The sequence below is a fragment of the Oncorhynchus mykiss genome, chromosome 31 (assembly GCF_013265735.2).
Source record: "Oncorhynchus mykiss isolate Arlee chromosome 31, USDA_OmykA_1.1, whole genome shotgun sequence".
NCBI lineage: Eukaryota > Metazoa > Chordata > Actinopteri > Salmoniformes > Salmonidae > Oncorhynchus > Oncorhynchus mykiss.
The window spans coordinates 27958120-27985731 of NC_050571.1; the positions used below are offsets into that span (position 1 = coordinate 27958120).

A 27612-nucleotide genomic window follows, 5' to 3' on the forward strand; every position below is an offset into this window, starting at 1 on the left:
AGGAAATGTGCCTTAACGGCCTTTAATGTGTAATGTCAGTAGTCTAGTCAAGGAAGCATCATGCGAAATACAGTATATTAGCACGTTCTATTACCAAGACCATGGCCAAGTAAGGCGCACTGTCACCTGCTTTCAGTGGTTGACTTGGCCTGAAATAGGTGCTGGTACTCATTTTGGTTGCGGTACTGTTTACATTTAGGTGCAGTAGAAAAAGCCACAGCAGTAGAAAATGTACGGTGCTGGTACTCAGCTCTGGTGAGCTCCTGGCAAAGTCAATCACTGCCTGCTTTTATAGTAAACCTTAATGTGTTAATGTGGTACCATGCAGCTCACAGATACACTCCAGATATAGAAGGGTATGTATTTCATACCGAACCCCTCCCTTGAGATGACCTGTACGTCACGATTTCAATTGTAGAGTTGAACCACTAGGGGCAAAAACAGCTAGATTTACTACTAAAAGACCAACATATATTACTTTTGCAACGAACTGTCAAAATGAAAACCATAATTGACCTGTTTCACTATATCTAATCCTTAAACATCTGTTTTTTGATTATATAAAAAAAAATCACATTAAAAGAAGATACATTTTTTAATGGGCGGGGTTTATGACTTTGTGGCTGTGGTAACTAGTGACGACCGATGAGAGCCCGCGTTCTTCCGTGTTTTTGTTAAGATTAAATGTTTGGGCCCGCCTCCTCCCAGTTTACATCTTCTGCAGGCTAAAGACTATTTTCAGATAAAGTAAGCCAAATATTGTAGTTTTTTTGCGTTGGTCGCTTTGTTACAATTTGAGAAGCTCGCTAGTTAGTGAATGTAGCTAACTGGGCCATTTTCATTCATTCAGCGAATGATACAAACGTAAAAGGAGGGCTGTACTGAACGAGTGTGAGCCAGCTCCTCTGGTCTATATTTCAGGCACGAGCATGGGGACACTGCAAGATGATATGCCGGTTTTATTCCGTTTTTCATACTAGTAACTAATATTTGCAAGGACAAATGTGATCTACAGTGTCAGACCTTTATACCAGTTAAATTAGTCCATAGACATTACATTTGCATTATAGTTTTTTGTTACTAGCATTGAGTCTATTGTATGGAAACTGGCCTGGGTGTAGTGCATTGAATGATTCGATTTTTTTTTTGTCAGCTTGATCACTCAGTTTGACTATTCCTCATGTTCATCCTCAGGCAAAGATGGACTTCCCAGGTCACTTCGAGAACATCTTCCAGCAGCTGAACCACCAGCGTGTCAGTGGTCAGCTCTGTGACTGTGTGATCGTAGTGGGGGGCCAACACTTCAGGGCCCACCGCTCTGTCCTGGCAGCCTGCAGTACACACTTCAGGGCCCTTCTGAATGCAGTGGAGGGGGATGGTGGAGGAGCCAGTGTGATGGAGCTGGATCTAGAGGTAGTGACTCCTGAGGCTTTCTCCACCCTGCTGGACATGATCTACACCTCCACTCTCACTCTGGGGGTCTCCAACGTAATGGATGTGCTCCTGGCTGCCTCCCACCTGCACCTCAACACTGTGGTCAAGGCCTGCAAGCACCACCTCACCTCCCGCAGCTTCCCCACATCGCCCCCGCGTGGTTGGAGTTTGCCAGTGCAGCAGCAGCGGTTCAGCCATGCAGTGGACCAGCAGCACCTGAGGCTGTCTCCATCCCAGGCAGCAGCCATGGCCGGGGTCAACTCCAGGCAGCAAAGATCTGTCCTACTCCAGCAGCTGGGGCTCAGCCTGGTCACATCGGCCCTGGAAGGTAGCCTCGACGTTGGCGCGACTGAGTTGGATGCTAGCCAGGCTGGAGGCAGGGACGGAGGGGTTGGAGCAGATGGAAGCATGGAGCAACTGGCAGCTTTCTCTGGTCGGCGTCACCACAAACGCAAGAGCTCTTCTCCCCAAATGTTTCAGGAGGAGAGGCTGAACAGCAAGCAGAGTGGGTGCAGGCTGTCTGAGGGGAATCACGGGGAGGGCTGCCCAAGGGTCTCCAGGAGTAATGGGGGTGATGAGCTTCACTCCCCTGACTCCCTGAAGACAGACAAGTGCCTCTGCCTGGAGAGGGGAAGTGCAGAGAAGCAGGAGGAGAAGTATGAAGGGACTTTACAAGAAGAGGTACAGCTGCCTAGCCAATCAGATAGTAATGTGGGAGGGACACGGGATGATGGGGGAGAGGATCACACAAAGGGTTCTCAGGTGGATGGAGGGATTGTGTTTAAAGTGAAAGTGGGAGAAGATGGAGAAGAGGAGGATCATAAGATGGATGTAGTTGTGAAGAGTGAGCAGGTGAACTCTTATCCAGACACACCAGGTGTGTCCAATTATCCTCCATTCCCATCCGAGGATCATCAGGATGAGCCAGTTAATGATGAGAAAGACATACTCAGCCCAAAGGGAAATGACCCAAGCTCATCCAACCCCCAATCTAGCTCCAATCCTCAGACAGACACATTCCCACTCCAAGACAACACGGATGGAGGAGATGGGTTGTCTGATAATGAGGGCCTAGACAGAAACCAAGACCTGGGCCTTTCCTGCATTCTCAACCCCAGGAGTCAGCTTGAGGCATTAGGAGAGGACAGTCTCATTAACACCACCATCAGTGAGGCTCAGGCAGAAAGCAATGAGGCTGTTAGGTCACTTCAAAACTCAGAGGCAACAAACACCTCCTCTTCCTCCCTTATGTTCCCAGTAACCTCCGTCCCCTTCCAGCAGCTCCTCAGTAGCGAGGGGCACAGTTTCAGTGATGGATTCATCCTTCAGTCCACCCAGACTCAGGATGTTCTGGGGGGCTTCTTGAGGGGCATCAGGCCAGATGTAGGCACCTTGGGCAGCCTCAGTTTGAGCACATCCCTCTCCCGATCATCCAGGGCTGAGATGACCGGAGTTGGGGGTAGCTTAGGGCTGCCAGTTTACCGTCGCATCGCTCCAAAAGTGAACCCCAACTCTGAGAGCCAGATAGATGGACAACTCCAGGATCCTTCCTCCTCCGGTCCAGCAGGGGGGGATACTGCTCCTCGCCCTGCCCTCACCAGAGCATCAGAGGACGTCCTTTCAAAGTGTAAGAAGGCCATGACGGAGCACAACGTCCTGGTAGTGGAGGGGGCAAGGAAATACGCCTGCCGGATCTGCTGTAAGACCTTCCTAAACCTGACTGACTGTAAGAAACACATCAGAGTCCACACAGGAGAAAAGCCCTACGCCTGCCTCAAGTGTGGCAAACGCTTCAGTCAGTCGTCCCATTTGTACAAACACTCCAAGACCACCTGTCTACGCTGGCAGAGCAGCCACCTGCCTGCCACGCTGCTCTGAGAGACCGGGAAATCAGGTGGAAACACTGTGAAAAACAGCCGGTGCTACCAGTCAGAAAGCTCATTGACATTTTCCATTTCAAAATGTTCTGCCATATCAGGGTTATGTTTGCCTGGTCATTGTTATAAATATGGTTGAAGTAGACACTTTAATATTGATGTGAAAACAAATGTTGACTGTGTTGATGATTTTAGAAAGCACGCGCAGAATGTACTGTAGTTTGTCTAGACGACGACTACATGAAATGTGATGGTATCATCATAGAACAGAGAGAATGGAACTCTTTAAAATAATCTTTACACTACTACTCAGTAGGATCACTATTGAACAGTGATACAAATTAAACTACATTGGAACCAAACTGATCCCTGACTATCTTTTAAATGATCTATTCTAACTTTGTTCATTTACGCATGGATCTAGAATTCTTCTTATGGGGGAAACATGTTCACACATTTTGACATACTGTACAACATTTCTACTTTATTCAACAAAGCCAGAATGACAGACCATGTTAGAGGGAGGGAGTGATCAGCTGGTTTGAAACGAACAATGATTACAGGCGAGGTGTTTTACCATAGATGAATTAGAGATAGTGTTTCTTAGAATTATGCACAAATAGACAATGGCGATCCATATCTCAATATGTTAACACAAAACTGTCATGAGAACAATAGAAAACATTACAACTACTGTTTTACACAATTCGATCAAGTGTTTCATAAGAACAAGAAGGCCAGTAATGAATTGTGTGCAGAGACATTGTAGTGCTTTTCTACGTCCTTAAAAGGAAGTCATGGCTGACCCTTAGGAGTACTGTTAAGTGTACTGAGGCATGTTCTCAAAACGCTAATACTATACACTTCCTCTTTCAAGTAACATTTTAGAAGTTAGTTATTTCTTGTAAAACAGTAAGAGCAAGAGGCAGAAGTTTACCTTCATGTTGGGAGAGCATGTTAAAGGAAACATTCACCCATTTTGAATGTTATACCGTTTTTGTGCATCTATTTGCCATTCAAGCAGGCATAAATACAGCTGAAAGGGCAAATTTTACGTCATACCCGCTGTATTTCTATGACGCTAAAGACGTCATACCGGCTGTATTTCTATGACGCTAAAGACGTCATACCCGCTGTATTTCTATGACACTAAAGACATCATACCCGCTGTATTTCTATGACACTAAAGACATCATACCCGCTGTATTTCTATGACACTAAAGACATCATACCCGCTGTATTTCTATGACACTAAGGACGTCATACCGGCTGTATTTCTATGATGCAAAAGACGTCATACCCGCTGTATTTCTATGACACTAAAGACGTCATACCGGCTGTATTTCTATGACACTAAAGACGTCATACCGGCTGTATTTCTATGACACTAAAGACGTCATACCCGCTGTATTTCTATGACACTAAAGACGTCATACCCGCTGTATTTCTATGACACTAAAGACGTCATACCGGCTGTATTTCTATGACACTAAAGACGTCATACGTATTTCTATGACACTAAAGACGTTGTATTTCTATGATGCAAAACATGGCATACTGGCTGTATTTCTGCATGTTTGAACAGCGAATAGCTCAGATACACATGAAAATCCCCAGGAATCGATAGAACATCGCTCAGAGATGCACAAAAATGATATAACATTCTAAATGGGTGAATCTTTCCTTTAATAGAACAGCAATAATCTTAACACAGATTCCTTCCTGGTCACTTACGGCTTTTACCTTCCCTGGTAATGACTACTGATTGGTTGATAAAAAAATCATTCTAACAGGAGGACCGAGGCAGAATTGAGAAGTTGTAGAGCAGCATTAGAATTTGAGTTCGCTGGGCATGTCTGTGCCCTGTAGGCCTGCCAGCAGATTGTTTGCGGACAGCTCTGCCATGATGCCACGTGTGGAGTAGGTAGCACTGCCAATGTGGGGCAAGACCACTGCAGGTGGACAGAGGAGAGAAAAGTATTAGCAGGGATATGATCGGATTGCACAATATACACTGAACAAAAATATAAACAACATGTAAACTGTTGGTCCCATGTTTCATGAGCAGAAATAAAAATGTCCCAGAAATGTTCGATACGCACAAAAAGCTTATTTCTCTTGTTTATATCCCTGTTAGTGAGGATTTCTCCTTTGCAAAGATAATCCATCCACCTGAAAGGTGTGGCATATCAAGATGCTGATTAAACAGCATGATCATTACACAGGTGCACCTTGTGCTGGGGACAATAAAAGGCTACTAAAATGTGCAGTTTTGTCACACAACACACTGCCACAGATGTCTCAAGTTTTGAGGGAGTGTGCAATTGGCATGCTGACTGCAGGAATGTCCAACCGAGCTGTTGCCAGATAATTTAATGTGAATTTTTCTACCATAAGCCGCCTCCAACGTTGTTTTAGAGAATTTGGCAGTACGTCCAACTGGCCTCACAACCGCAGACCACGTGCATGGCGTCGTGTGGGTGAGCGGTTTGCTGATGTCAACGTTGTGAACAGAGTGCCACGCGGTGGGGTTATGGTATGGGGAGGTATAAGCTACGGACAACAAACACAATTGCATTTTATCGAAGGCAATTTGAATGCACAGAAATACCATGACTAGATCGTGAGGCCCATTTTTTAAAGGTATCTGTGACCAACAGATGCATATCTGTGACAAACAGATGCATATCTGTATTCCCAGTATTGTGAAAATCCATAGATTAGGGCCTAATTAATTTATTTCAATTGACTGAGTTCATTACATAAAACTGTAACTCAGTAAAATATTTGAAATTGTTACATGTTGCATTTATATTTTGTTCAGTATAAATCATCTCTGGGGAAAAGCAACTGGTTCATTTTAATGAGCAGACGTAAAAAAAAAGAGAGTATTCTTGATTCCCCTGGAAAGACCACAACAATGATTAGAGATGAATCATAGACAATAAAACAGAGTAAACTGGCTTCCATCCCTGTGTCTCCATATACTCACCACAGTTTTTGAGGGTGAGGAGGGGGTGATCGGTGGGGAGTGGTTCTGGGGTTGTGACGTCCAGCCCAGCACAAGCTATCTGACCACTGGACAGAGCCTGGTACAGATCCTCCTGATTCACCACTGCACCCCTATAACACACACACCTCTACTTTTATAACTTTGAATGACTGTAACAGTGCTCATTTCCAAACGCAGTCAGTGTGGTTTGATTTGCACTGCTCTACGTGTTTAATGGAGTACCTGCTGGTGTTGATGAAGACAGCGGTGTTCTTCATCTTGCTGAAGAAGTCCTTGTTACACAGGCCTTGGGTCTCTGGGGTGAGGGCGCAGGACACCACGACAAAATCACTCTCAGACACCAGCGTGTCCAAGGGCACTGCAACAGAGAGGAGGGGAGGAGAGAGGGTGAAGAAACAGCCAAATAAACACCTCATCTGATTCTCACCCTCTCTCTTATACTTTCCTGTTTTCCATAGCCCCTCCAACCCCGCTCACCGTATTCTCCCTCCACCTCAGCAGCATAGGATTTGGCAGTTCTTCCAGAGTACAGGAGCCTCTTCACTCCAAACGGTTTCAGCCTCCTGGCAATGGCCATACCTGAGCGAAAACAGCATTGACTCCAGACAATCAATCAGTTAGTAAGACATTTTGTCCAGCCCTTTCAGCTACAGTATGGATTATATGGACCACAGGCCTAAAAGGCAGGAGTCCCTGAATCCAGTATCAATCAATCACTGTCACTACCTATGCGTCCCAGTCCAATGACACCGACAGTGCTGCCTGACAGACCATAACCACACAACCACAGAGGTTTCCAGGTGCTCCAGCCTCCACTGAGAGAGAAAGAGAAAGCGAGAGAGAGTTAAAAAGTGGGAAATGAGGACACACATTCTGTTTTGCTCATATTAATTGTAGATAGAAATTTGGTTCAGCAACACATCCCTAAAGTATCAATGTACAACATGTCAAGAGTGATCATCTGAAACTGAAGTCTTATGTAGTAAATGCATCTGTGTTTTTATTGATCACTGACTTCTTAACCTCCACCACGCCCTCTGGTAGCCGCCGAGCTGTAGCCAGGAGCAGGGCGACGGTCAGCTCCGCTGTGGCATCAGTCAGGACGTCTGGAGTGTAGCCCACACGCACCCCTCTGCACAGAACATGGAGAAGAGGGCACAATGAGAGTTTGACTTAGATGTGAGGAAGATATTTGTTCGTACAATCATTGCTTGAATTGGGCCGGAGCCGCCTGGAGCGCCATACTGGCACCTCAAATCTTTCCGGGAACTGCTTACCGGCTCCTCTATAAAACAAAGTGACCTATCAGCGGCCCAGATTCACACACAAAAGATTGATCAAAGTGGAGTGAAGGCGGGGTGAATGCTCGATCTGCATTGAATAGCAATTGAGAGTGGGGATCCATATCCTGATTCTGCTTTGTTCAAGTTTTATTTTCGGCTAGTCTGTGAATCCGGTGTATGCGTGGCAGTAGACTGTTCCAGTTTGAGAATGTGCCAGCCTGAATGAGCAGGATGCGATGTTCCAAGTTGTCAAATTAGGTTTCTTAAGGTCATGAATTAGCTGATTAGCTGTTGTTGTCTCACCTACTGTTTTAGCTAGCTCTCCCAATTCAACACCTGTGATTACTGTATGCCTTGCTGTATGTCTCTCTCAAATGTCAATATGCCTTGTATACTGTTGTGCAGGTTAGTTATCATTGTTTTAGTTTACAATGGAGCCCCTAGTTCCACTCTTTATACCCCTGATACCTCCTTTGTCCCACCCCCCACACATGCGGTGACCTCACCCATTACAACCAGCATGTCCAGAGATACAACCTCTCTCATCATCACCCAGTGCCTGGGCTTACCTCCGCTGTACCCGCACCCCACCATACCCCTGTTTGCGCATTATGCCCTGAATATATTCTACCATGCCCAGAAACCTGCTCCTCTTATTCTCTGTCCCCAACGCCCTAGGCGACCAGTTTTGATAGCCTTCAGCCGCACCCTCATACTACTCCTTCTCTGTTCCGCGGGTGATGTGGAGGTAAACCCAGGCCCTGCATGTCCCCAGGCACCCTCATTTGTTGACTTCTGTGATCGAAAAAGCCTTGGTTTCATGCATGTCAACATCAGAAGCCTCCTCCCTAAGTGTGTCTTACTCACTGCTCTAGCACACTCTGCTAACCCTGATGTCCTTGCCGTGTCTGAATCCTGGCTCAGGAAGGCCACCAAAAATTCTGAGATTTCCATACCCAACTATAACATCTTCCGTCAAGATAGAACTGCCAAAGGGGGAGGAGTTGCAGTCCACTGCAGAGATAGCCTGCAAAGTAATGTCATACTCTCCAGGTCCATACCCAAACAGTTCGAACTACTAATTTTGAAAATTACTCTCTCCAGAAATAAGTCTCTCACTGTTGCCGCCTGCTACCGACCCCCCTCAGCTCCCAGCTGTGCCCTGGACACCATTTGTGAATTGATCGCCCCCCATCTAGCTTCAGAGTTTGTTCTGTTAGGTGACCTAAACTGGGATATGCTTAACACCCCGGCAGTCCTACAATCTAAGCTAGATGCCCTCAATCTCACTCAAATCATCAAGGAACCCACCAGGTACAACCCTAACTCTGTAAACAAGGGCACCCTCATTGACGTCATCCTGACCAACTGGCCCTCCAAATACACCTCCGCTGTCTACAACCAGGATCTCAGCGATCACTGCCTCATTGCCTGTATCCGCTACGGAGCCGCAGTCAAACGACCACCCCTCATCACTGTCAAACGCTCCCTAAAACACTTCTGCGAGCAGGCCTTTCTAATCGACCTGGCCCGGGTATCCTGGAAGGACATTGACCTCATCCCGTCAGTTGAGGATGCCTGGTCTTTCTTTAAAAGTAACTTCCTCACCATTTTAGATAAGCATGCTCCGTTCAAAAAATGCAGAACTAAGAACAGATATAGCCCCTGGTTCACTCCAGACCTGACTGCCCTCGACCAGCACAAAAACATCCTGTGGCGGACTGCGCTAACATCGAATAGTCCCCGCGATATGCAACTGTTCAGGGAAGTCAGGAACCAATACACAGTCAGTCAGGAAAGCTAAAGCCAACTTCTTCAGGCAGAAGTTTGCATCCTGTAGCTCCAACTCCAAAAAGTTCTGGGACACTGTGAAGTCCATGGAGAACAAGAGCACCTCCTCCCAGCTGCCCACTGCACTGAGACTAGGTAACATGGTCACCACCGATAAATCCATGATTACCGAAAACTTCAACAAGCATTTCTCAACGGCTGGCCATGCCTTCCGCCTGGCTACTCCAACCTCGGACAACAGCTCCCCCCCCCCCGCAGCTACTCGCCCAAGCCTCTCCAGGTTCTCCTTTACCCAAATCCAGATAGCAGATGTCCTGAAAGAGCTGCAAAACCTGGACCCGTACAAATCAGCTGGGCTGGACAATCTGGACCCTCTATTCCTGAAACTATCCGCCGCCATTGTCGCAACCCCTATTACCAGCCTGTTCAACCTCTCTTTCATATCGTCTGAGATCCCCAAGGATTGGAAAGCTGCCGCAGTCATCCCCCTCTTCAAAGGGGGCGACACCCTGGACCCAAACTGTTACAGACCTATATCCATCCTGCCCTGCCTATCTAAGGTCTTCGAAAGCCAAGTCAACAAACAGGTCACTGACCATCTTGAATCCCACCGTACCTTCTCCGCTGTGCAATCTGGTTTCCGAGCCGGTCACGGGTGTACCTCAGCCACGCTCAAGGTACTAAACGATATCATAACCGCCATCGATAAAAGACAGTACTGTGCAGCCGTCTTCATAGACCTTGCCAAGGCTTTCGACTCTGTCAATCACCGTATTCTTATCGGCAGACTCAGTAGCCTCGGTTTTTCAGATGACTGCCTTGCCTGGTTCACCAATTACTTTGCAGACAGAGTTCAGTGTGTCAAATCGGAGGGCATGCTGTCCGGTCCTCTGGCAGTCTCTATGGGGGTGCCACAGGGTTCAATTCTCGGGCCGACTCTTTTCTCTGTATATATCAATGATGTTTCTCATGCTGCGGGCGATTCCCTGATCCACCTCTACGCAGACGACACCATTCTATATACTTCCGGCCCGTCCTTGGACACTGTGCTATCTAACCTCCAAACGAGCTTCAATGCCATACAGCACTCCTTCCGTGGCCTCCAACTGCTCTTAAACGCTAGTAAAACCAAATGCATGCTTTTCAACCGTTCGCTGCCTGCACCCGCACGCCTGACCAGCATCACCACCCTGGATGGTTCCGACCTTGAATATGTGGACATCTATAAGTACCTAGGTGTCTGGCTAGACTCTAAACTCTCCTTCCAGACCCATATCAAACATCTCCAATCGAAAATCAAATCAAGAGTCGGCTTTCTATTCCGCAACAAAGCCTCCTTCACTCACGCCGCCAAACTTACCCTAGTAAAACTGACTATCCTACCGATCCTCGACTTCGGCGACGTCATCTACAAAATTGCTTCCAACACTCTACTCAGCAAACTGGATGCAGTTTATCACAGTGCCATCCGTTTTGTCACTAAAGCACCTTATACCACCCACCACTGCGACTTGTATGCTCTAGTCGGCTGGCCCTCGCTACATATTCGTCGCCAGACCCACTGGCTCCAGGTCATCTACAAGTCCATGCTAGGTAAAGCTCCGCCTTATCTCAGTTCACTGGTTACGATGGCAACACCCATCCGTAGCACGCGCTCCAGCAGGTGTATCTCACTGATCATCCCTAAAGCCAACACCTCATTTGGCCGCCTTTCGTTCCAGTTCTCTGCTGCCTGTGACTGGAACGAATTGCAAAAATCGCTGAAGTTGGAGACTTTTATCTCCCTCACCAACTTCAAACATCTGCTATCTGAGCAGCTAACCGATCGCTGCAGCTGTACATAGTCTATTGGTAAATAGCCCACCCATTTTCTCCTACCTCATCCCCATACTGTTTTTATTTATTTATTTTTATTTTTCTGCTCTTTTGCACACCAATATCTCTACCTGTACATAACCATCTGATCATTTATCACTCCAGTGTTAATCTGCATAATTGTAATTATTTGCCTACCTTCTCATGCCTTTTGCACACAATGTATATATAGACTCCCCTTTTTTCTACTGTGTTATTGACTTGTTAATTGTTTACTCCATGTGTAACTCTGTGTTGTCTGTTCACACTGCTATGCCTTATCTTGGCCAGGTCGCAGTTGTAAATGAGAACTTGTTCTCAACTAGCCTACCTGGTTAAATAAAGGTGAAATAAAAATAAAAATAAAAATGAACATCCTGGAAAAGTTACTTTTTTTTCTTTTTTTTTTACCCCTTTTTCTCCCCAATTTTCATGGTATCCAATTGTTTTTAGTAGCTACTATCTTGTCTCATCGCTACAACTCCCGTACGGGCTCGGGAGAGACGAAGGCTGAAAGTCATGCGTCCTCCGATACACAACCCAACCAAGCCGCACTGCTTCTTAACACAGCGCCATCCAACCCGGAAGCCAGCCGCACCAATGTGTCGGAGGAAACACCATGCACCCGGCAACCTTGGTTAGCGCGCACTGCACCCAGCCCGCCACAGGAGTCGCTGGTGCGTGATGAGACAAGGATTTCCCTACTGGCCAAACCCTCCCTAACCCGGGCGACGCTAGGCCAATTGTGCGTCGCCCCACGGACCTCCCGGGTCACGGCCGGTTACAACAGAGCCTGGACGCGAACCCAGAGTCTCTGGTGGCGTAGCTGGCGCTGCAGTACAGCGCCCTTAATCACTGCACCACCCGGGAGGCAGGTAATTTAATTTTAATATTGTGATTTACTTTTCAAATATATTATCAAATCACTTAAAAATCGACATATCAGCCATACTAGAAGCGATCTCGCTAGTTAACTATATGCCCAAGAATTAAAGTCGTTGACTCATTGTTGCCTTTTCACCGACACTGTTGAGAAATAAATCTGACACCATAATTTGAAAGCTGTGATTCCCCTCTATTAAACAGTAGGCTAGCCATGTAAATACGAAAATGCAAAAAATATTTGAATAGCCTAATTGACAAATAACTGATGCTGTGCATAGATCTCCCCTGAAACATGAATATTATAGATAAACATGTCTTAGTAAGCTACCTTGCTTTGAAGTAGCCTACCTTATCCGTTTTATCCCTGATTCACGGAATGAATGAGGGAATAATTCTAATAAAAACATTTTTTAAAGTATTTGGTTGTAATGTTGCAATATTTTATATCGAGGGTGGCCAACAGCTACTGGGTGTGAAGGTTTTTGTTTCGAGCCCTGCTCCAAATTGTAGCCTAAACATTAGCTGCTCAACAGGAACTTGATTAGGAGACTTTGGTGCGTTTCAGGGCAGGATCAAAAACCTGCACACCCTGTAGCTCTCCAGATGGAGCGGTGACCACGTACATTTTATACAGTAGCCTAACAGTGCATTTATTCTACTCTGTACAGGGTTAAGTGCCTTGATGAAGGGCACAACGGCAGGAAAGTGGCAAGAAAAAGTGGCAAGAAAAAGTATGTGAACCATTTGGAATTACCTGGATTTCTGCATACATTTTTACATAGATGAAGATCTGATCTTCATCTAAGTCACAACAATAGACAAACAGTTTGCTTAAACTAATAACACACAAATGGTATTTTTCTTGTCTATATTGAATGCAATATTTAAACATTCACAGTGTAGGTTGGAAAAAGTATGTGAACCCCGAGGCTCATGACTTCTCCAAAAGCTAATTGGAGTCATGAGTCAGCTAACCTGGAGTACAATCATTGAGACAAGGTCGGAGATGTTGGTTAGAGCTGCCCTGCCCTATAAAAAAAAACACTCATAAAATATGATTTTGCTATTCACAAGAAGCAGTGCCTGATGTGAACCATACCTCGAACAAAAGAGATCTCAGAAGACCTAAGATTAAGAATTGTTGACTTGCATAAAGCTGGAAAGGTTTACAAAAGTATCTCTAAAGGCCTTGATGTTCATCAGTCCACGGTAAGACAAATAGTCTATAAATGGAAAAAGTTCAGCACTGTTGCTAATCTCCCTAGGCGTGGCCGTCCTGCAAAGATGACTGCAAGAGCACAGCGCAGAATGCTCAATGAGGATCCTAGAGTGTCAGCTAAAGACTTACAGAAATCTCTGGTAGATGCTAACATCTTTGTTGACGAGTCTACGATACATAAAACACTAAACAAGAATGGTGTTCATGGGAGGACACCATGGAAGAAGGACACTGCTGTCTTAAAAAAACATTGCTGCACGTCTGAAGTTTGCAAAAGAGCACCTGGATGTTCCACAGTGCTACTGGCAAAATATTATGTGGACAGATGTAACTACAGTTGAGTTGTTTGAAAGGAACACACAACACTATGCATGGAGGAAAAAATGGCACAGCACACCAATATCAAAACCTCATCCCAACTATAAAGTATGGTGGAGGGAGCATCATGGTTTGGGGCTGCTTTGCTGCCTCAGGGCCTGGACAGCTTGCTATCGTCGACAAAAAAACTAATTCCCAAGTTTATCAAGACATTTTGCAGGAGAATGTTAGGCTATCTGTCCGCCAATAGAAGCTCAACAGAAGTTAGGTAATGCAACAGGACAACAACCCATTTGACAGATGTAAAATCAACAACAGAATGGCTTGAACAGAAGAAAATACGCCTTCTGGAGTGGCCCAGTCAGAGTCCTGACCTCAACCTGACTGACATGCTGTGGCATGACCTCAAGAGAGCGGTTCACACCAGACATCCAGAGAATATTGCTGAACTGAAACAGTTTTGTAAAGAGGAATGGTGCAAAATTCCTCCTGGCCGTTGTGCAGGTCTGATCAGCAACTACAGAAAACGTTTGTTTGAGGTTATTGCTGCTAAAGGAGGGTCAACCAGTTATTAAATCCAAAGGTTCACATACTTTTCCCACCCTACACTGTGAATGTTTACACGGTGTGATCAATAAAGAGATGAAAAAGTATAATTGTTTGTGTGTTATTTGTTTAAGCAGACTGTTTGTCTTTTGTTGTGACCGAGATAGAGATAAGATAAAATGTTATGACAAATTTATGCAGAAATCCAGGTAATTCTAAAGGGTTCACATACTTTTTCTTCCCATTATAGTAGGCCTACATGGGATCAGAGACCAGAAGCCTTTAATTATGCTGACTTTTTGCATGTAGGCGACAGGGCCGCAACCAATTATTGGTCATGGAAATTTGGTTAAAAGTCATGGGAAAGTAATGAAATTCCATCTGTCAAAATGTGTATGAACCCTTCCACCGCGCACAGCCAGAAGAGGACTGGCCACCCCTCAGAGCCTAGTTCCCTTCCTAGGTTCCTGCCTTTCTCAGGAGTTTTTCCTAGCCACCATGCTTCTACATCTGCATTGCTTGCTGTTTAGTGTTTTAGGGTGGGTTTCTATACAGAACTTAGTGACATCTGCTGATGTAAAAATGGCTTTATAAATACATTTGATTAACAGATCTCTGAAGCATAATATAATTTGAGAATTTCTGTGAACATAGTCTAATGGACTGACTTAGAAAAAGACAGCTCCTGCACCTCTTTCCTCCCAAGTCAAGCTAGTTGGTAGTTAGTCTTACCGTTTCTTGATCTCATCCATGGCCATGTGGTCAAATCCGACAGACAAGGTACTTATAACCTTCAAGTTTGGACCTGAACACAAATCGATAGCTACGTGTTAGGAGAAGACAGAATGGGAACTATCATACAACACATTTACAGTATTATACATACCTAACAGCCTCAAATTACAGATTAAATTCACTTTCTTATGTAGGCATATGTATGCTGCAATTCAGCTTTTAGCTGCAAATGGGTACAATTCAAAATAAACCTTAAATATACAGTACCAGTCATAAGTTTGACACACCTACTCATTCAAGGGTTTTTCTTTATTTTTTAAAACTATTTTCTACATTGTAGAATAGTGAAGACATCAAAACTATGAAAAAACACATGGAATTATGTAGTAACCAAAAATGTGTTACACAAATCCAAAATATATTTTATACTTGAGATTCTTCAAAGTAGCCAGCCTTTGCCTTGATGACAGCTTTGGACCCTCTTGGTATTCTCTCAACCAGCTTCACCTGAAATGTTTTTCCAACAGTCTTGAAGGAATTCACACATATGCTGAGCACGTTGGCTGCTTTTCCTCAACTCGGCGGTCCAACTCATCCCAAACCATCTCAATTGAGTTGAGGTCGGGTGATTGTGTAGGCCAGGTCATCTGATGCAGCACTCCATCACTCTCCTTCAACAGCCTGGAGGTGTTGGGTCATTGTCCTGTTGAAAAACAAATGATAGTCCCATCAGTATCACCGGCAAAGCACCTCCACACCATCACACTTCCTCCTCCATTCTTCATGGTGGAAACCACACATGCAGAGATCATCCGTTCACCTACTCTGCATCTCAAAGACAATGGTGGTTGGGACCAAAAATCTCAAATTTGGACTCAGACCAAAAGACAGATTTCCACCGGTCTGATGTCTGTTGCTCGTGTTTCTTGGCCCAAGCAAGTATCTTCTTATTATTGGTGTCCTTTAGTAGTGGTTTCTTTGCAGCAATTCGACTGTGAAGGCCTGATTCACGCAGTCTCCTCTGAACAGTTGATGTTGATATTCATCTGTTACCTGAACACTGTGAAGCATTTATTTGGGCTGCAATCTGAGGTGCAGTTAACTCAGAGATGGCCGCCTTGCTTCGCGTTCCTAGGAAACTATGCAGTGTTTTGTTTTTTTACGTGTTATTTCTTACATTAGTACCCCAGGTCATCTTAGGTTTCATTACATACAGTCGAGAAGAACTACTGAATATAAGATCAGCGTCAACTCACCATCAGTATGACCAAGAATATGTTTTTCGCGACGCGGATCCTGTGTTCTGCCTTTCACCCAGGACAACGGAGTGGATCCCATGCAGCGACCCAAAAAAACGACTCCGAAAAAGAGGGAAACGAGGCGGTCTTCTGGTCAGACTCCGGAGACGGGCACATCGTGCACCACTCCCTAGCATCCTTCTCGCCAATGTCCAGTCTCTTGACAACAAGGTTGATGAAATCCGAGCAAGGGTAGCATTCCAGAGGGACATCAGAGACTGTAACGTTCTTTGCTTCACGGAAACATGGCTCACTGGAGAGACGCTATCGGGGGCGGTGCAGCCAGCGGGTTTCTCCACGCATCGCGCCGACAGAAACAAACATCTTTCTGGTAAGAAGAGGGGCGGGGGCGTATGCCTTATGACTAACGAGACATGGTGTGATGAAAGAAACATACAGGAACTCAAATCCTTCTCTTCACCTGATTTAGAATTCCTCACAATAAAATGTAGACCACATTATCTACCAATAGAATTCTCTTCGATTATAATCACAGCCGTATATATCCCCCCAAGCAGACACATCGATGGCTCTGAACAAACTTTATTTGACTCTTTGCAAACTGGAATCCATTTATCCGGAGGCTGCATTCATTGTTGCTGGGGATTTTAACAAGGCTAATCTGAAAACAAGACTCCCAAAATTTTATCAGCATATCGATTGCGCAACCAGGGGTGGAAAAACCTTGGATCATTGTCACTCTAACTTCCGCGACGCATATAAGGCCCTGCCCCGCCCTCCTTTCGGAAAAGCTGACCACGACTCCATTTTGTTGATCCCTGCCTACAGACAGAAACTAAAACAAGAGGCTCCCACGCTGAGGTCTGTCCAACGCTGGTCCGACCAAGCTGACTCCACACTCCAAGACTGCTTCCATCACGTGGACTGGGACATGTTTCGTATTGCGTCAGATAACAATATTGACGAATACGCTGATTCGGTGTGCGAGTTTATTAGAACGTGCGTTGAAGATGTCGTTCCCATAGCAACGATTAAAACATTCCCTAACCAGAAACCGTGGATTGATGGCAGCATTCGCGTGAAACTGAAAGCGCGAACCACTGCTTTTAATCAGGGCAAGGTGACTGGTAACATGACCGAATACAAACAGTGCAGCTATTCCCTCCGCAAGGCTATCAAACAAGCTAAGCGTCAGTACAGAGACAAAGTAGAATCTCAATTCAACGGCTCAGACACAAGAGGCATGTGGCAGGGTCTACAGTCAATCACGGACTACAAGAAGGAATCCAGCCCAGTCACGGACCAGGATGTCCTGCTCCCAGGCAGACTAAATAACTTTTTGCCCGCTTTGAGGACAATACAGTGCCACTGACACGGCCTGCAACGAAAACATGGGGACTCTCCTTCACTGCAGCCGAGGTGAGTAAGACATTTAAACGTGTTAACCCTCGCAAGGCTGCAGGCCCAGACGGCATCCCCAGCCGCGCCCTCAGAGCATGCGCAGACCAGCTGGCCGGTGTGTTTACGGACATATTCAATCAATCCCTATACCAGTCTGCTGTTCCCACATGCTTCAAGAGGGCCACCATTGTTCCTGTTCCCAAGAAAGCTAAGGTAACTGAGCTAAACGACTACCGCCCCGTAGCACTCACTTCCGTCATCATGAAGTGCTTTGAGAGACTAGTCAAGGACCATATCACCTCCACCCTACCTGACACCCTAGACCCACTCCAATTTGCTTACCGCCCAAATAGGTCCACAGACGATGCAATCTCAACCACACTGCACACTGCCCTAACCCATCTGGACAAGAGGAATACCTATGTGAGAATGCTGTTCATCGACTACAGCTCGGCATTCAACACCATAGTACCCTCCAAGCTCGTCATCAAGCTCGAGACCCTGGGTCTCGACCCCGCCCTGTGCAACTGGGTACTGGACTTCCTGACGGGCCGCCCCCAGGTGGTGAGGGTAGGCAACAACATCTCCACCCCGCTGATCCTCAACACTGGGGCCCCACAAGGGTGCGTTCTGAGCCCTCTCCTGTACTCCCAGTTCACCCACGACTGCGTGGCCACGCACGCCTCCAACTCAATCATCAAGTTTGCGGACGACACAACAGTGGTAGGCTTGATTACCAACAACGACGAGACGGCCTACAGGGAGGAGGTGAGGGCCCTTGGAGTGTGGTGTCAGGAAAATAACCTCACACTCAACGTCAACAAAACTAAGGAGATGATTGTGGACTTCAGGAAACAGCAGAGGGAACACCGGTTTGTCACCAAAAGCACTCACAAACTTCTACAGATGCACAATCGAGAGCATCCTGGCGGGCTGTATCACCGCCTGGTACGGCAACTGCTCCGCCCACAACCGTAAGGCTCTCCAGAGGGTAGTGAGGTCTGCACAACGCATCACCGGTGGCAAACTACCTGCCCTCCAGGACACCTACACCACCCGATGTTACAGGAAGGCCATAAAGATCATCAAGGACATCAACCACCCGAGCCACTGCCTGTTCACCCCGCTATCATCCAGAAGGCGAGGTCAGTACAGGTGCATCAAAGCTGGGACCGAGAGACTGAAAAACAGCTTCTATCTCAAGGCCATCAGACTGTTAAACAGCCACCACTAACATTGAGTGGCTGCTGCCAACACACTGACACAACTCCAGCCACTTTAATAATGGGAATTGATGGGAAATGATGTAAATATATCACTAGCCACTTTAAACAATGCTACCTTATATAATGTTACTTACCCTACATTATTCATCTCATATGCATACGTATATACTGTACTCTATCATCGACTGCATCCTTATGTAATACATGTATCACTAGCCACTTTAACTATGCCACTTTGTTTACATACTCACCTCATGTATATACTGTAGTCGATACCATCTACTGTATCCTGCCTATGCTGCTCTGAACCATCACTCATTCATATATCCTTATGTACATATTCTTTATCCCCTTACACTTGTGTCTATAAGGTAGTAGTTTTGGAATTGTTAGCTAGATTACTTGTTGGTTATTACTGCATTGTCGGAACTAGAAGCACAAGCATTTCGCTACACTCGCATTAACATCTGCTAACCATGTGTATGTGACAAATAAAATTTGATTTGATTTGATTTGAACTTCTCCTCTGCAGCAGAGGTAACTCTGGGTCTTCCTTTCCTGTGGCGGTCCTCATGAGAAGCAGTTTCATCATAGCGCTTGATGGTTTTAGCGACTGCACTTTCTAAGTTCTTGACATTGTCCGCATAGACTGACCTTCACGTCTTAAAGTAATGATGGACTGTCGCTTGCCTTTGCTTATTTGAGCTGTTCTTGCCATAATATGGACTTGATCTTTTACCAAATAGGGCTATCTTCTGTATACCACCCCTACCTTGTCACAACACAACCGATTGGCTCAAATGCATTAAGAAGGAAAGAAATAACACAAATTAACAAGGCACACCTGTTAATTGAAATGCATTCCAGGTGACTAACTCAAATCAAATGTTATTAGTCACATGCGCCAAATACAACCGGTGTAGACCTGACAGTGAAATGATTACTTACTAGTCCCTAACCAACAATGCAGTTTAAAAAAATATCGATAAGAATAAAAAATAAAAGTAACAAGTAATTAAAGAGCAGCAGTAAAATAACAATAGCTAGACTATATACAGGGGGGGTACCGGTCCAGAGTCAATGTCCGGAGGCACCAGTTAGTTGAGGTAATATGTACATGTAGGGAGAGTTATTAAAGTGACTATGCATAGATGATAACCTCTTGAGAGGTTCACTGCTATGCGGATGACACACAGCTGTACATTTCAATGAAACATGGTGAAGCCCCAAAATTGCCCTCGCTAGAAGCCTGTGTTTCAGACATAAGGAAGTGGATGGCTGCAAACGTTCTACTTTTAAACACGGACAAAACAGATGCTTGTTCTAGGTCCCAAGAAACAAAGAGATCTTCTGTTGAATCTGACAATTAATCTTAATGGTTGTACAGTCGTCTCAAATAAAAACTGAAGGACCTCGGCATTACTCTGGACCCTGATCTCTCTTTTGACGAACATATCAAGACTGTTTCAAGGACAGCTTTTTTGCATTTACGTAACATTGCAAAAATCAGAAACTTTCTGTCCAAAAATTACACAGAAAAATTAATCCATGCTTTTGTTACTTCTAGGTTAGACTACTGCAATGCTCTACTTTCCGGCTACCCGGATAAAGCACTAAATACACTTCAGTTAGTGCTAAATACGGCGGCTAGAATCCTGACTAGAACCAAAATATGTGATCATATTACTCCAGTGCTAGCCTCCCTAAACTGGCTTCCTGTTAAGGCAAGGGCTGATTTCAAGGTTTTACTGCGAACCTAAAAAGCATTACATGGGCTTGCTCCTACCTATCTTTCCGATTTGGTCCTGCCGTACATACCTACACGTACACTACGGTCACAAGACGCAGGCCTCCTAATTGTCCCTAGAATTTCTAAGCAAACAGCTGGAGGCAGGGCTTTCTCCTATAGAGCTCAATTTTTATGGAATGGTCTGCCTACCCATGTGAGAGACGCAGACTCGGTCTCAACCTTTAAGTCTTTACTGAAGACGAATCTCTTCAGTGGGTCATATGATTGAGTGTAGTCTGGCCCAGGGGTGTGAAGGTGAACGGAAAGGCTCTGGAGCAACGAACCGCCCTTGCTGTCTCTGCCTGGCCGGTTCCCCTCTCTCCACTGGGATTCTCTGCCTCTAACCCTATTACAGGGGCTGAGTCACTGGCTTACTGGTGCTCTTTCATGCCGTCCCTAGGAGGGGTGCGTCACTTGAGTGGGTTGAGTCACTGACGTGATCTTCCTGTCTGGGTTGGCGTCCCCCCGTGGCAGAGATCGTTGTGGGCTACACTCGGCCTTGTCTCAGGATGGTAAGTTGGTGGTTGAAGATATCCCTCTAGTGGTGTGGGGGCTGTGCTTTGGTAAAGTGGGTGGGGTTATATCCTTCCTGCTTGGCCCTGTCCGGGGGTATCATCGGATGGGGCCACAGTGTCTTCTGACCCCTCCTGTCTCAGCCTCCAGTATTTATGCTGCAGAGGTTTATGTGTCGGGGGGCTAGGGTCAGTTTGTTATATCTGGAGTACTTCTCCTGTCTTATCCAGTGTCCTGTGTGAATTTAAGTATGCTCTCTCTAATTCTCTCTTTCTTTCTCTCTCTCTGTCTCGGAGGACCTGAGCCCTAGGACCATGCCTCAGGACTACCTGGCATGATGACTCCTTGCTGTCCCCAGTCCACCTGGCCGTGCTGCTGCTCCAGTTTCAACTGTTCTGCCTGCTGCTATGGAATCCTGACCTGTTCACCGGACGTGCTACCTGTCCCAGACCAGACATTTACTCCTGAGGTGCTGACTTGCTGCACCCTCGACAACTACTGTGATTATTATTTGACCATGCTGGTCATTTATGAACATTTGAACATCTTGGCCATGTTCTGTTATAATCTCCACCAGGCACAGCCAGAAGAGGACTGGCCAGCCCTCATAGCCTGGTTCCTCTCTAGGTTTCTTCCTAGGTTTTGGCCTTTCTAGGGAGTTTTTCCTAACCATCGTGCTTCTACACCTGCATTTCTTGCTGTTTGGGGTTTTAGGCTGGGTTTCTGTACAGCACTTTGAGATATCAGCTGATGTAAGAAGGGCTGTATAAATAAATGTGATTTGAGACTAGGGGGCAGTATTTTGATGTTTGGATGAAAAACATACCCAAATTAAACTGCCTATTTTACAGGCCCAGATGCTAGAATATGCATATAATTGGCAGATTCGGATAGAAAACACTCTAAAGTTTCCATAACTGTCAAAATATTGTCTGTGAGTATAACAGAACTAATATTGCAGGTGAAAACCTGAGGAAAATCCAACCAGGAAATGCAGTTATTTTGAAACCTCTCTTTTCCACTGCACGCCTGTCCTCCATTTAAAGGGATATCAACCAGATTCCTTTCCCTATAGCTTCCACAAGGTGTGAACAGTCTTTAGACATAGTTTCAGGCTTTTATTCTGAAAAATTAGCGAGACTGATCACATCTTGTCAGTGGATAGCTGTGTGTCCCCAGAGTTTTGCATGCGAGAGCAGCTTGGACCTTTTCTCCCTCTCTCTCCTATTGAAAAGTCTACCGCCCAGTTGAAATATTATTGTAAAAACAACCTGTGGATTGATTATAAAAAACGTTTGACATGTTTCTACAAACTTTACAGATACTATTTGGAATTTTCATCTGCCCGTCGTGACCTGCACAAGCCTGTCGATTACTCAACAAAACACGCCAACCAAATGGAGGTTTTTGGATATAAAAATCATCTTTATCGAACAAAACAAACATTTATTGTGTAACTGGGAGTCTCGTGAGTGCAAACATCCGAAGATCAAAGGTAAGCGATTAATTTGATTGCTTTTCTGACTTTCGTGACCAATCTACTTTGCTGCTAGCTGTTTGTAATGTTTTGTCTGCTGAGAGAGCTGTCCTAACATAAACGCTTGGTTTGCTTTCGCTGTAAAGCTTTTTTGAAATCTGACACGCCAGGTGGATTAACAACAAGCTAAGCTGTGTTTTGCTATATTGCACTTGTGATTTCATGAAAATTTAATATTTTTTGTAATTTAATTTGAATTTGGAGCTCTGCAATTCAGCGGATGTTGACGAAAATGATCCCGCTAAAGGGATCGGTGCGCCAAGAGGATAACAACAGAGAATAGCAGCGGTATAAAAGAGGGGGAGGGAGGAGGTGGGGCAATACAAATAGTCTGGGTAGCCATTTAATTAGATGTTCAGGAGTCTTATGGCTTGGGGGTAGAAGCTGTTTAGAAGCCTCTTGGACCTAGACTTGGCGCTCCAGTACCGCTTGCCGTGCGGTAGCAGAGAGAACAGTCTATGACTAAGGTGGCTGGAGTCTTTGACAATTTTAAGGGCCTTCCCCTGACACCGCCTGGTATAGAGGTAATGGATGGCAGGAAGCTTGGCCCCAGTGATGTACTGGGCCGTTCGCACTAGCCTCTGTAGTGCATTGCGGTCGGAAGCCGAGCAGTTGCCATGCCAGGTGGTGACGCAAACAGTCAGGATACTCTCGATGGTGCAGCTGTAGAACCTTTTGAGGATCTGAGGACCCATGGCACATCTTTTCAGTTTACTAAAGGGGAATAGGTTTTGTCGTGACCTCTTCACAACTGCCTTGGTGTGCTTGGACCATGTTAGTTTGTTGGTGATGTGGACACCAAGGAACTTGAAGCTCTCAACCTGCTCCACTGCAGCCCCGTCAATCTCCTTTGTCTTGATCACGTTGAGGGAGAGGTTGTTGTCTTGGCTCCAAACGGCCAGGCCTCTAAACTCCTCCCTATAGGCTGTCTCGTCGTTGTCGGTGATCAGGCCTACCACTGTTGTGTCATAGGCAAACAATGATGGTGTTGGAGTCGTGCCTGACCGTGCAGTCATGAGTGAACAAGGAGTACAGCACGCACCCCTGTGGGGCCCCTGTGTTGAGAATCAGCATGGTGGATGTGTTGTTACCTACCCTTACCACCCGGGGCGGCCCGTCAGGACGTCCAGGATCCAGTTGCAGAGGGAGGTGTCTAGTCCCAGGGTCCTTAGCTTATTGAGGAGCTTTGAGGGCACTATGGTGTTGAACACTGCCCTTTCCCACCTTTTGTCCAGGTGGGAAAGGGCAGTGTGGAGTGCAATAGAGATTGCATCATCTGTGAATCTGTTGGGGCGGTATGTAAATTGGAGTGGGTCTAGTGTTTCTGGGATAAAGGTGTTGATGTGAGCCATGACCAGCCTTTCAAAGCACTTCATGGCTACAGACGTAAGTGCTATGGGTCAATAGTCATTTAAGCAGGTTACCTTAAGTGTTCGTGGGCACATGCATTCTTAAAACATGTTGGTATTACAGAATGGGACAGGAGAGGTTGAACATGTCAGTGAAGACACTTGCCAGTTGGCCAGCGCATGCTCTCAGTACACGTCCTGGTAATCCGTCTGGCCCTGCGGCCTTGTGAACGTTGACTTGTTTAAAGGTCTTACTCACATCGGCTGTGGAGAGCATGATCACACAGTCTTTACGGAACAGCTGATGCTCTCATGCATGTTTCAGTGTTATTTGCCTCAAGCAAGCTTATGAGTAGTTTAGTTCGCCTGGGAGGCTCATGTCACTGGGCAGCTCTCGGCTGTGCTTCCCTTTGTAATGTTTTGCAAACCCTGCCACATCCGATGGTTCGTCTGAGGGCATAGCAGGATTTCTTAGAAGCTTCCGGGTTGGAGTCCCACTCCTTGAAAGCAGCAGCTCTAGCATTTAGCTCAGTGCGGATGTTGCCTGTAATTCATGGCTTCTGGTTGGGGTATGTACAGTCACTTTGGGGATGACATCATCAATGACTGATGTGGTGTACTCCTCAATGCCATCGAAGGAATCCCGGAACATATTCCAGTCTGTGCTAGCAAAACAGTCCTGTAGCTTAGCATCTGCTTCATCTTACCACTTTTGTATTGATCTAGTCACTTTTATTGATCTAGTCACCTGCTTTCATTTCTGCTTGTAAGTAGGAATCAGGAGGATAGAATTATGGTCAGATTTGCAAAATGGAGGGCGAGGAAGAGCTTTGTGTGTCGAGTAAAGGTGGTCCAGAGTTTTTTTCACCTCTGGTTGCACATTTAACATGCTGATAGAAATTTGGTAAAACAAATGTACGTTTCCCTGCATTAAAGTCCCCGGCTACGAGGAGCGCCGCCTCTGGGTGAGCATTTTCTTGTTTGCTTGTGGCGGAATACAACTCATTCAATGCTGTCTTAGTGTCAGCCTCAGTCTGTGGTGGTATGTAGACAGCAACAAAATATACAGATGAAAACTCTCTAGGTAGATAGTGTGGTCTACAGCTTATCATGAGGTACTCAGGTGAGCAATAGTTTGAGATTTCCTTAGATATCATGCACCAGCTGTTATTTACAAAAAAACATAGTCCGCCGTCCCCTTGTCTTACCAGACGCCGCTGTTCTGTCCTTCCGGTACAGTGTATAACCACTACTCCATGAAGCATAAGATATTACAGTTTTGAATGTCCCGTTGGTAGTTTAATCTTCTGCGTAGGTCATCGATTTTATTCTCCAAAGATTTTACATTTTCTAGCAAAACGGAAGGAAGTGGAGGTTAATTTGATCACCTACAAATTCTCAGAAGGCAGCCCGCCCTCTGGACCATTTTTCTCTGCCTCCTCTTCACGCAAATCACGGGGATCTGGGCCTGTTCCCGAGGAAGCAGTATATAATTCACGTCAGACTCGTTAAGAGGAAAAAAGGATTCTGCCAGTCCGTGATGAGTAATCGCAGTCCTGATGTTCAGAAGTTATTTTCGGTCATAAGAGACAGTAGCAGCAACATTATGTACAAAATAAGTTAAAAACTAAGTTACAAACAAATAAAGCTCATGAAGCTGGTTGAGAGAATGTCAAGAGTGTGCAAAGCTGTCATCAAGGCAAAGGGTGGCTACTTTGAAGAATCTCAAATATATTTTGATTTGTTTAACTTTTGGTTACTACATGATTCCATGTGTTATTTCATAGTTTTGATGTCTTCACTATTATTCTACAATGTAGAAAATAGTAAAAAATAAAGAAAAACACTTGAATGAGTAGGTGTGTCCAAACTTTTGACTGGTACTGTATTGGAAAATACTCAGAAGTGCTGTTTGAGTTAATCTGGTCCAGATTATCTCCAGTGTACCTGCTGCTTCCAGAACCTCTGTGTCGATCTTGTCCGACAGGAGGCACAGCAGCCCATGGGCCCCCTCCACGCCCTTCAGAAGCTCTGCCCTCGGAACAGGCTCATCAGAGTCCCACAGTGACACTTTACATCTGTTTCCATGGAAACAGGGAGATGACCAGATTCAAATGAGAGACCAAGACAATTTACAACATTTACTTCATTGTACAGTACTCTCCACATATTCTGCATTGTCTGTGTGCTTTTTTTTCAAGGTCTGTTTCCCCCCCATACCTTCCCCTACCTTTAGTCTTTATTATACCTCATTACCTAAACCAAATGTTACATAGACGTTTGTAAGTGTTACAAAAACGCCTTCAGAGAACCCGCTATAATGTGTGACCTGGAATAAAGGTCATAAACAACTCCAATGAACTTTCACTTTTAGAACAAGGTGTAACATTACCCTCCGCTTCCTGTGTGTCCAATGAATTTATACAGCAAGAAGTAGACTAGCACTAGAATTAAGTAACACAATTATAACACTACTGGCATGTCATGCATTATAGATTAAAAGTGCCAGCGCATGAGCTACTCATTAGGCTAGCTACCAAGCTGATCATAGCAAACTATAAAGTGAAACCTGCATACACTCCAGCCTGTGACAGAATCTTCATTCCCTCCTGTGGGATGCGTCTTGTTATGAAAACCTTCATGATCTCTGTGCGTCCTCCGATTGACGGAAAAAGTCAGAAGTACTGCTTGAAATAACGACCCGAATCCTATAACAGATGTAGCTAAATTTGCGGATTGTTTAGTGTTCACGATGACATTTCAACGTGTGCACACGCTGTTGAACCAGGAAGTCTGTTGGGGTCAGACAACATTGCACATGCGTAGTACTGCAATCGATTATAGACGGAGATTTTTTTATTTATTTTTATTTCACCTTTATTTAACCAGGTAGGCTAGTTGAGAACAAGTTCTCATTTACAACTGCGACCTGGCCAAGATAAGGCATAGCAGTGTGAACAGACAACACAGAGTTACACATGGAGTAAACAATTAACAAGTCAATAACACAGTAGAAAAAAGGGGAGTCTATATATACATTGTGTGCAAAAGGCATGAGAAGGTAGGCAAATAATGACAATTATGCAGATTAACACTGGAGTGATAAATGATCAGATGGTTATGTACAGGTAGAGATATTGGTGTGCAAAAGAGCAGAAAAATAAATAAATAAAAACAGTATGGGGATGAGGTAGGTGAAAATGGGTGGGCTATTTACCAATAGACTATGTACAGCTGCAGCGATCGGTTAGCTGCTCAGATAGCAGATGTTTGAAGTTGGTGAGGGAGATAAAAGTCTCCAACTTCAGCGATTTTTGCAATTCGTTCCAGTCACAGGCAGCAGAGAACTGGAACGAAAGGCGGCCAAATGAGGTGTTGGCTTTAGGGATGATCAGTGAGATACACCTGCTGGAGCGCGTGCTACGGATGGGTGTTGCCATCGTAACCAGTGAACTGAGATAAGGCGGAGCTTTACCTAGCATGGACTTGTAGATGACCTGGAGCCAGTGGGTCTGGCGACGAATATGTAGCGAGGGCCAGCCGACTAGAGCATACAAGTCGCAGTGGTGGGTGGTATAAGGTG

The 27612-nt window shown here is 45.4% G+C and overlaps 2 protein-coding genes across 2 annotated transcripts; one reads left to right on the forward strand and one right to left on the reverse strand.

Annotated features, from left to right (window-relative positions):
- Window positions 1-618: 618 nt before the first annotated feature.
- Window positions 619-3700, forward strand: LOC110504912 (zinc finger and BTB domain-containing protein 5). The gene is made up of 2 exons (XM_021583784.2): window positions 619-747; window positions 1195-3700. Exon 2 carries the CDS (start codon window positions 1201-1203, stop codon window positions 3310-3312), a length of 2112 nt encoding a protein of 703 aa, XP_021439459.2. The 5' UTR covers window positions 619-747; window positions 1195-1200; the 3' UTR covers window positions 3313-3700.
- Window positions 3701-3775: 75 nt separating this feature from the next.
- On the reverse strand, window positions 3776-26847 carry LOC110504913 (glyoxylate reductase/hydroxypyruvate reductase). Its single transcript, XM_021583785.2, has 9 exons — window positions 26607-26847; window positions 25977-26107; window positions 14953-15025; window positions 7340-7456; window positions 7051-7139; window positions 6802-6903; window positions 6547-6682; window positions 6304-6434; window positions 3776-5263 (listed from the first exon to the last, which is right to left on the reverse strand). The coding sequence occupies exons 1-9, from the start codon at window positions 26669-26671 to the stop codon at window positions 5142-5144; spliced, it is 966 nt and encodes a 321-aa protein (XP_021439460.2). The 5' UTR covers window positions 26672-26847; the 3' UTR covers window positions 3776-5141.
- Window positions 26848-27612: the final 765 nt, after the last annotated feature.

What these genes read in the sequence shown, in the direction of transcription:
- LOC110504912 (XM_021583784.2), top strand. Translation starts at nt 1,201, where the DNA reads ATGGACTTCCCAGGTCACTTCGAGAACATCTTCCAGCAGCTGAACCAC.
- LOC110504913 (XM_021583785.2), bottom strand. Translation starts at nt 26,671, where the DNA reads ATGAAGGTTTTCATAACAAGACGCATCCCACAGGAGGGAATGAAGATT. An exon ending in CATTGGACTGGGACGCATAG is followed by an intron (nt 6,904 to 7,050) that starts GTAGTGACAGTG and finishes GTTTTCGCTCAG; the next exon opens with GTATGGCCATTGCCAGGAGG. An exon ending in TGAGGTGGAGGGAGAATACG is followed by an intron (nt 6,683 to 6,801) that starts GTGAGCGGGGTT and finishes TCTCTGTTGCAG; the next exon opens with TGCCCTTGGACACGCTGGTG.